This window comes from Anas platyrhynchos, chromosome 2 (genome assembly GCF_047663525.1).
Source record: "Anas platyrhynchos isolate ZD024472 breed Pekin duck chromosome 2, IASCAAS_PekinDuck_T2T, whole genome shotgun sequence".
NCBI lineage: Eukaryota > Metazoa > Chordata > Aves > Anseriformes > Anatidae > Anas > Anas platyrhynchos.
Genome location: NC_092588.1, coordinates 135,137,007 through 135,147,500, shown reverse-complemented (window position 1 = coordinate 135,147,500; position 10,494 = coordinate 135,137,007). Strand labels below are relative to the sequence as shown.

General features: G+C 40.3%; 1 protein-coding gene across 3 annotated transcripts in view; it reads right to left on the bottom strand.

The window, feature by feature from the left end:
• CDK6 (cyclin dependent kinase 6) overlaps positions 1-10,494 on the bottom strand; it is a 140,861-nt gene that overhangs the window by 53,690 nt on the left and 76,677 nt on the right. The window contains exon 5 of one of the 3 annotated variants that reach the window (XM_038174908.2): positions 6,135-6,486. The exons of the other annotated variants lie outside the window; for them this stretch is intronic. Within the exon in view, the coding sequence (XP_038030836.1) occupies positions 6,214-6,486 (273 nt within the window). The 3' untranslated portion in view covers positions 6,135-6,213. Of the gene's footprint in view, positions 1-6,134; positions 6,487-10,494 lie in introns of those variants that run through there. 3 annotated transcript variants of the gene reach the window in all.

Here is a 10,494-nt window from a genome sequence, read left to right as displayed (position 1 = left end):
GTGATAGGCTTTACTGCGGACTCTATGACTACTTCCAGATGGGAAAGAAGGTAGAACTAAAAAAATAATAATTTTTCTCATTAAAATATGTAATGAAATATGAACACCAAAAATGGCCTGAACAAATGAGTCACTTTCAAAAAGACGGAAAGAATCCAAACCATTTACAGGCACGTGGAACTCCTGGGTGACAGCTTAACACAGAATTCTGCTAGGAACTGGAACTGTTATAGATTTTAATGAAAAAAAGTTTTCCAGCTTGGGACTTTATAGAAGGGGAAACTTGGTGCAAGCAACTTCTACAGGATACAGTTTTCATTCAGTTGAGAATGAAACTTATGAGCTATTGCTGTGCTTTGAGTTAATGGCAAGACTTGTATAGGAAAGTAAAGACACAAATAACAGTCAGTGCATGCATGTAAGTAAGAGAGTTTTATCTTTGCATCTGCCAGTGTGTGCAGAGGATGTGTGCATCAGCAGGTTAGCTGCTGAGTAAGAGCTTACCTAGCCTTCATCCAGAATGTGCAATAAAATAAAACATGTTATAAGCTCAGTCACAATTAATCTCAAAATATTTCTCCAAATGTCTTTTGTACTGAAAGTCTGATTTGGACAAGAGTGTCTTTGGTACATCTACAATTAAGATATTGGTCTGGATAACTTTCAAAGCTGGTACACAGGAGAAATCTCAACTTACTTTTCCATAATGAGGATACATTTTAGCAATCCTTGTTAAAAAATATTGTTGTCACTTTGGGCTCTCTTTGTTGATATGTCCCATCAACTCCTAAGAGAAATACTCATTTACCCATGGCACCAAGCACTGTAACTTTTCCCAAGCAGCATGGTGTGGTACAGTGGAAGCTCATACAGCACCTGATGCAGTGTTATGCAGCCACACAGCCCTCCTCCAAAGAAGACTGGTGAAGCGATGTCCCTGCTGGAAGTAGAAGATTGTGCTGCTAGTGATACAGGCTCTAGCATGGCTTAAGGAGAGGCCTGGAGGCAAAGTACCAGTGTCACTGATAGGATATTAAAGGTTTGGTGGAGCAACATCTATCAATGATACTCATGTGAAGCAATAGTTTACAGTTAAACCTCCTATATTACAGCAAAACCCAAAGGGAACCCAGGGTTGCAAACAAGGCAGCTTCTCTGCAGTAGAAGCTCCTCTTGGGGATGCATCTGCCTTCACTACTTCACAAGGTTGTAAACTTCAGTCCTATTATGACAGCTGACATGAATGCAGAAGGATAAATGAAAACAGAGGCTTGGAACTATAGAGGTTTCAAAAACAAAAACAAAAACAAACAAACAAAAAAAAACCAACAAAAAAAAACAAAAAAGATGAACTTACTGTCTGCGATGGACAGATAGGTATATGTGTTTATACACACGAGTGCATCACAGATCATTAGAAATGAGTTGTGGTTTGAAGTAAATATCAGCAGGACAAGGACTGGCTGTAAGCCTTTAATTCCATGGCAAAGCCAAGGACGACATAGAAAGGACAGAAAGGCTAAGTGGAGTCTTCAGGGTGTCAGAATATCATATTTAAATATATTTGTAGGCTTCAGACCCATCAAAATGTTGGACGCTAGCCACTGACTTTCCATGGTTATGAGTTTTGTAGACATCATTGCTCATTAAATTCATTTCTTAATCTGAAAGTGTCTGTGGGTATTCAGTGTAGATGGTCACACATATTTAGAAAGACCTGCATAGCAGAAACAAGCATCTGTGTTTCAGCTGAAGCTCTACTGTGTGATGTATGTTTAGGCAGACAGATACTCTAGATACCTGGATGTTCTCCTCAGAAGTCCATACGGAGTCCCACCTAAATGAAGCCTACGAGTAGGAGTGGCAGTGGAAGCAGTACATGTCTGCATCCACATTAACATCTTTTACAGATGTTATTATGTTAATCTCAAAGTGGAAACACAGCCTGAAGGGGACTTAACAGGCACTTCCTACGTCCAAGAAAAGAATTTGACCACTAGGCTAGGGGCTTTTTGGGTGACAGCTCTTTCCTTGCCTTTGCTGAAGCCAAGTCACTATTCTGCCAGGAGTATATGAGTCATGGGGCAAGACTGTGTCTGAAAGTAGCTGAGTGCTTAAGGACAATCAGCTGGAAGGGGCGAGGAGCCGAGTTTCTGGATACAGCTCTCTGGAATGTGTATGCATTTTACATTAGACCAACACTGGATAAAAATAAAGTCAGGCATTAATTACATTAACCAGGCTGGAGTCTACCTTGGATCTAGGCAGAATGTATTTTCTCTCTCTGACTAACAGATGGTACTCAGAAAAGCTCTAGAGGATGGCACTCTGTTTTGTTCTGTGGAGAGAGAAGCAACATCTCCTCCCTTGCTACTTGATACACCACTCATTGGCCAAAACTTATGATTTGCAGTACACAGCGAAGCACAAATTTTTAAAGAACCCCAAAGAAATTTTTGTCCATTGGTAAGTGCTAGAGGACTTCTTAAACTGATCTTAAGAATCAGATGATTTAGCAGAAAAACAGAAAGTTACTGTTGGTCCAGTACTAGAACTTGCAAAGCTTTATTTCCCAGCTTTAACTTTAAAGCTTGTATTATTATTTTTGGTTATTTTCAAGAAGTCAGATTCTTTAGGAAATTAGTTATGGATAGAGTAGTTGGGTGAAAAAGACTTAGTCTAGATGGCTGAGGACTCTTCCAGAGTGGTAATAGTCTTATAAAAATGTAAAATGTTCTGTTGTGAAAATGATATTGCAGAACAGCCTTTTACAGATGATTCATCTCTCTCAAAATTGATACAAAGCATCTTATTTAAGCTAGAGAGATAAAAGCTTCAGACAATACAAAAAGGAATGCTCAAGGTAATGAGTGCTTTCATGTTACAAGTTCTCATGTCTGAGGGCACTGCATCAGGCTAAAGGACAACGAGATAAGAACAATATTGCTAGTTACTAACAAATGGCAGATAAAAGAGCTCTTCTGGGTTCTGATGAAGTGACAGCATTCTACACATTCCAGTGAGTTGAGAAAGTTTGCCTGAGAACAGCAGCTATGTTACATGAAGTACCACCGAACAAGCATATCTCTATGTTTTCAAATTCCAGCGTGAGTAATGGCTCTTTCCCTCCTCTCTTAAATTTGAACAGAAGCTCCCTCTCTCCTTCTGCACATGCAGGACTAACTTGCCGTGCTTCAGTGTCCATTAAGACGCATAAATGTATATGCGGAAAGTAAAGAGAAGTTCTGTAGGACGCCATGGCCGCGAGCCAATGTTTACAGTCCCCTGGGTGGGAAATGCCGGGTGAAAGGCTCTCCATGGCAGGCTGTAGGAGTCTTTGCTGTTGCCGCCAATGACCTTCTGCCTCTGTTTGCAAAGTAGCTCCCTTGTTAACCCCTTGTACACTGTGCAGAAAGGTCTAAGACACTTTCTCTAAGAGTCCAAATCCACTTCCAGGCATCTGTTTGACAGACTCTGATTGCAGGGCTGGTTAAGGAAGTGTGCACTAATATGCACACTCTGCTTTTGCTGTCTGAGCTGCTGCACTGAGACATATTTTTAATACTCCAGAATTGGATTTAGCTGTGCTCTGGATGTTACAAAGTGAACATTTCCAGCTTCAGGCATTGGACATCAGTTTATAGGCACAGGGATCAGGAAAAAACAGGCATGCTCAGCCTCCAGGAGAGAAGGAAACATCCGATTTACACAGAAATGCTTTAGCTCTCCCTAACCAATCAGTAGCTATGTTTTTTGCTGCTAGTGGCAATCCCTCGTCCTGGAGACTCCTGGGGAGGAATGATGCTCAGAGGCAGGCTGAACTGTCACTGGTGTGGTGGAGACACACCACGAGGGAGCACCCAGTATGGAATGGAAATCTGCTGCTTTAAAAGGTTTTGCCTGAGGATGAAAAATACATGCAGGAGGTCTCCTCCTGAGTCATGTCCCTTTTGCTGCTCTGTGAATCACTCATGGATCCTAACTGTCCAGGAAGAGTCCTTATAAAAATGATAAAAATAGACACACACACAAAAAGGTCTTCTAAACTGTTTATCTCAGTATGTAATCCATCCTTGAATAGGAAGAATAAATCAAATAGAAGCTAATACTTAAGAGCTAGTGTAAGTATCCTAATGGTCTGAGAGAGGGAGCCAAGAGCCCTTGTGACAATGTCAGCCTTGCCACCAGTTGACTAGATCGCCTTGGAAAAATCAGTTTCATAGTCTATATGTTTCCCCATCATCATGATGAAGCTTGCGTGTGCCTTTTCCTCACAAAGATCTGTATTGAGAAGAAATCATTCCATGCATAAATCTACCTGCATATTCATTGCAAGGAAATAAGATTGCCCATCACCTCCAAAAAACTTCCACAGCATTAACAGTCATATACAGATGGCAATATATACCCCCTTCAATGAACTTTCAGAGCAATTCATGTAAATAACATGCTCTAGTCACCAGGAAATCCTTCAACGTATGACTCCATGGATGGTGAGGAGGAGAGGAGAGAAAAGCAGAGCCAGAAGCTAGAGTTCCTGTAGAGAGACCAGGCCTATGAGCATGCAGCTCTCGGACAGGGGCAGATCAGCAGTCCCTAATGATCCTGCAAGCTCCAAGGGGTTAAACTTAAAGGTACACAGAAGGTTCACAAAAAGCCGATAGGACCTCACCTATTTCTCTGAGGCAAAAATGTCATGCATGAAAAAGCTAATGTTATTAGTCTGTGTTAAAGAAACAAAAAAAAACAAAAAAAAAAAAAACAAAAAAAAAAACGAACAACAGCAACAACAAAAAACCATACAACTGGACAGGCCGTAAAAGCACTACCCTAACACCGAATACACACTTAATTCCTACTTATTTCAGAGGAAGCTTTGGGTGGTTAGAGGAAGACAACATCAGACAGTGGAATTATGTACATCCATTTCTGCCTTTGTTTTTAATTTTTATTATTTTAAAAAGTAGTTTAGAGACAAGAAAGTAGAAATACCCTATATTTTCTAGAGAGTATAACATTCCATTTAGCAAATACTAACTATTTTTCTTGGAAAATGGCAGTCTGCAGGGAAAAAGTTTTTTTTTATAATGGGAAAAAAAGAACATTTATTTTAGCTTCTTTTGGTTGTTGCTAATATCATGAGGTTATGTTACTGCTGTTTAAAATCATTAATGATTGTGGGATCAGAAACTAAATGTTTACAAGAGTAGACAGTATGATTGTTATTAGAAGGATACTCTCAGGCTGAATTTAGATCCAAGTTAGTTTTTGTAATATGAAGCTTTTACAAAACATGGGTCTAAATGACCCCTCCTTAAGCTTTTTTTTATTTACAAAGCATCTTTAAACACCAGATAAACATAGTTTTGTTTTGGGCTACTGCAAGAAAATCTGAAAATGAAACCTGTTTGAAATTAAGTAGGAAGAAGGATAAAATAATCTATTATCATAACACAGCAAAAGGAAAACAGAAGTGAACAGCACAACTATTGAAAAAAACAGAATGGATTTTACATCTTTTCAGATGCAGGAAAGGTGTTATCAGCAACAATATAAGAGGCCTTTATTTCTTCTTCTGAATAATTGAAGTGTTAGTCTGGCAATATGCCTTGAAAGCAATTATGTGGAGACTCAGTACTTCTTAAAACAATTCTGGGTATAATCTTCAGCCTGAAAAATAATGCAGGGTACTGCAGATGACCTCTCTTAACTATCTTGCCATTTCTGTCTCTAGGACTCGGGATGAATGACAGTTCACCAGGAAATGCTGTACACAGGAATGTCATGTACGTGTTGTAGCTCACATGTGAGGTACAAAAGTAGTTTTAATCAATTACATCTCAAGGAAGTAGACTACTTACCACTCCCATAATAACTGATCTATAAATATGCTTTTTTTTCAAAGTTTAAAAGACTTGCCTTGTTTTAGACTGGACAAGGAAACGGTACGTTTATGGGAAAATGAAGCCTATTCTAATTAATCTGACTTCCAGTGAAGTATTACATATTTTATGCTGAATAATAGCTCATTAGGTTGCAAAAAAATCAGCTACCCAGACTTGTGCAAAGTGTTTGACACTGTTCCACATGACATCCTTGTCTCTAAATTGAAGAATTGAAGGATTTGATGGATGAACCACTTGGTGGGTAAGGAATTGGCTGGATGGTCACACTCAAAGAGTCGTGGTCAGCGGCTCAATGCCCAGGTGGAGATCAGTGATGAGTGGTGATCCTCAGGGGCTGGTATTGGGACTGGCGCTGTTTGACATCTTTGTCAGTGACATGGACAGTGAGATCGAGTGCACCCTCGGCAAGTTTGCTGGCTGACATCACGCTGTGTGGTGCAATCGACACAAAGGAGGGAAAGGATGCCATCCAGACGGACCTGGGCAGGCTGAGAGGCGGGCCTGTGACCTCATGAAGTTCAACAAAGCCAAGTGCAAGGTCCTGCCTCTGAGCTGGGGCAATCTCAAGCAGAAATGCAGGCTGGGTGGAGAATGGAAAAGAAAAAATAAATATCAGGCTGAGAGAGTAGAGGTTGTTCAGCCTGGAGAAGAGAAGGCTCCAGGGAGACCTTATAGCAGTCTTCCAGTACCTAAAGGGGGCCTACAGGAAAGCTGGGGAGGGACTTTTTATGAGAGCATGTATGATAGGACAAGGGGTAATGACTATAAAATAAAAGAGGGTAGGTTTAAATCAGGTATAAAGAGGAAATTCTTCACTATGAGAGTGGTGAGGCCCTGGCACAGGCTGCCCAGAGAAGCTTTGGATGCCTCATTCATGGAGGTGTTCAAGGCCAGGCTGGATGGGGCTTTGGTGGGTGGTGTCCCTGCCCATGGCAGGGGTTGGAACTGAGTGATCTTTAAGGTCCCTTCCAACCCAAACCGTTCTATGATTTTATGAAAATTAGGACTTTCATTTTAATGAGAGAAAAAGACAATATCTAAAACAATTTTGATATTGGTATGGCTACGTACTAAGCATAGATCTGCCCTTGAACTTCACTGACTTCAATGGGACTTCAATGGAGTCTCATGCCTGCCAGTGATCAGTACTTAACAACACTCATTTCTATCATAGATCTGATCTTTTTCATGACCCAGTGTTTTTACACTACTGTGAATGGTTGTGACCAACTGATGTCCCTAACTGTGCATTCATTATATTTATAGATGTCATTAGGGACTGGAAGTGTGTAGTGTCTTTAAAGTAAGTAAGAATCATTTTACACATGTGGTAGAATACACAATAGTTGGCTATAAGGGTATGTGGAAGGGGTCCATGGGATTCCATGGGGAATAGCACATATATAAATAAAACAAAGTGATTTTGCACCTTGGCTTCTACTGAAGGAAAAAAAGAGTCTCTTCGAGACTTTCTCAAAATTCTCCAGATTCCTTATGGTAAGGGAAAACAATCATGAGCAGCATGTATATACACCTTCAAGCTGCTAGCATGGCAGATTAATGAAGATTACTCTATTCAGCATCTTATAACTTTACCAAAATTTCACTGATTACACTAATATTTTCCATGCTGTATCTCTCTGGCTTATACTCAGCTTTATTGGAATATTTCAGCTGAAGTAGTTCAGGGGTTTCCATAAGTGAGGCTACATGGTTTGCACATCTTAAATTCCGGTGACCTTCTTTTTGAGAAGCTTTGGTGCCCTCACATTTTGGAACAAAGGCTGTGGAACTTGGCCACTCCTGTAAAACTTTCCTCCAAATTTGGCCATGTCATAAATCTGAAAACCGGCACATGCTCAGTAAGGACTTGCACTAGTGCATAATTATTGCACTTTCAGAAGGTTTTGGTTTGAATGAGCACACTTCAGGCCAGCTCTGGGGAGCTCAGCAGGACATCATGGCATCTCAAGCTTCTGACTGTGAAGACAGCCTGTTATGCTATAAATGGCCTATCCCATGTTTGAAGGGGAACCTATCGCACTCAGCCACAGAGATGAAAATAGCTGGACAGACTAGGGGAATAGGGTATGAAAGCCAGACTAAGACTAAGAGATGACTAAGACATCGCCTTGTTGGGTTTAAGAACAATCAGGGCTGGGTGTCTGTGGAGAGACGGGGTAAATGAAACTGACTGAGAAAGAAGACTATGAGCTACAGAGGGAAGAAGGAAAAATGACCAGCAAGGCATATGAGACTGGGATCAGGAAAAAAACCTCTACAAGGAGACAGGGACTGCTGAGGAAGGCCTGCAGCTGAAAGCTGGGGTTACTGAGGGGCATGCCTGGTGCCCAGGGAAAGCAGACTCCACAGAGGATTTGGGGTGGGAGTTGGATCTAGTGGAGAAAGGCAAGGGGGCTGGAGGAGAGGTAGAAAAACAGGTTTAAGGGGAAAACATACCAGTAATTGTGTGTTGGAAGATGAATGGGAACAAACATCTGGGAAATCCACTGGCAATGTGTCCTGCCTCCTAGTTTAATCAGCTACTTATGACAGTCATCCACTACAGCCAGAACTCTGTGAGCTCAAGTTGAAGAAACCTACATTAGTGATCCATAGGTTCAGTCCTGTTAATAAGCAGTGTGCATATGAATATAGTATCAAGTGAATAAATTCATTTTTTTATACGCCTTCTTTTTTTTTTAACAGAAGACAACTGCACACATACAAAGAAATAATAGCATAGATTACTTCCATATTTTGCAGCTAAAACCAATCACAAAAATCTCTGCCCTAAAACCAAAAAAACAAACAAAGAAAAAACAAAGTACTTAATGCCAGAAAGAGCATGTGAGTTGGGAAGTGAAAACAAGCCTGTGGCAATAAGGGCTGCTGGTGACTAGAAGATGGTCCAAGTAAATCCAAAAATGCAGTATAAATATATGACGATTTAAGCTTGTATCAAGAACTTGCTCCCTGTCACTTGAACTGCAGGCCTGCTGTAGCTGCAAACCCTGTCACTGCCTAATGCAGTTGGTTTTCACCTGTATACATATTGATAGTCTTCACACCAACTTTCACCTTCTTTGGAGAGGCTGCCTAATAATATCTGCAAGGCCATTTTAACTGTAGAAGAGAATAACAGCAACCTGTTCTTGTTTATTTTCTTTGTTGTGTACTAGTAGCGGCAAAATCACTTACTATACTGTGTATAGTGAATCAGAAGTATAAAACTTCCTTAGAAGGATGCCAATACCTTAACTGTTTATAATGACAAAGAAAATAGAAAAACAGTATCAAACTAGCATGTTTATGCAACCTCCTGTTTTTATCCAAGTGTTAATGCTATATTGTGGGCTTTTCCCTAAACCAGATAACTGTAAGTACTGATTTCATTGATGAGTTTTAAAAGGCAGCATTCACTGCTACTGAGGGTCTCCTCCTTGCAGCTGTTGCAGTGATGGCTTATACTTAATGAATTTTTCTCCCTCTTCCCTCTGAAAACTCAACACCTATAATTTAACATTTAAAACACAGCCTCTATTTAAACATCTCACAACAACAAAAATGCATACGCATTGAGAGCATTTTATTTCTTGTAACAAAATCATTAGATTCATGCAGCAACAACTGAACTGCTCCATACACAGTATATAGTTAAAACTGCACAACTGAAGCCAAAATATGCACAGCTAAAAGGAATGTTACAGGGGGGCCTCTCTTAGTGAACAAAGCAGGCTCAGTTTGGCTCTTTTTCCCTAGCGCTACCACATCCGCACATCGTTAGTTGGAAAATTCCAGATATATGCTGTAATTTTTTGTGCTTTTTTTCCCAGTACACTTGAGGCTTTAGTGTCCAGATGCCATTTTCCCCCCCTTATCTGTCCCTGCTAGTCTGGGTCTTTGCCAGTTGTGGTCAACAATTAATACAGCAAAAGAAAAATACAGTACACTCCCTGGCAACTGGCAGAGGCTCACAGGAAATACCAAATAAAAACTTTATTATGTATTGTTTAACTATTTTGTTTGCCTGTGGGCCACCCTGTTGTTGGTGTAATTTAGAAAAGCATGCTCCATCTGGATGATCTGTGCGCAGGCTCATTGTTCCCAGAATCTGTCACGCACAATCACTGCTTCAGCCTGTGGCCCTCTGCAGAAAGAAGCAAAGGCATGGCAGCCCTCCAGCCTGCATTCCTTTTCATTAGACAACTTGTGACCAAATGTTAGAATAGAAGAGTAACCTTTTAATATTCATGTAATTAATTTACTTTCCCCTTTAATTATAAACCTTCACGTGAAAAGAAGAAAATAAAAAGACTTTCCTTCATGATTCTCCTCCCTCCCCCATCCTTTCTGCTTGTTTTTTGGGACATGGAAGGTGCTGGGAGTTTCATTATGCATAGGTACCGGTACCTATGAATTTTGGGAAATTCTCATGATCATAATACTTGTGTGGGTTTTACGTATCAATTGCTCTGATACATTGAATATATTCTTAATTATAAAAAAACGGAGTAATGAAATTCTTTCCAGCTATATGCCCTTGCAGCATCTGCTTCCTTGTCTTAATCAGTGGGGTAATCCATTG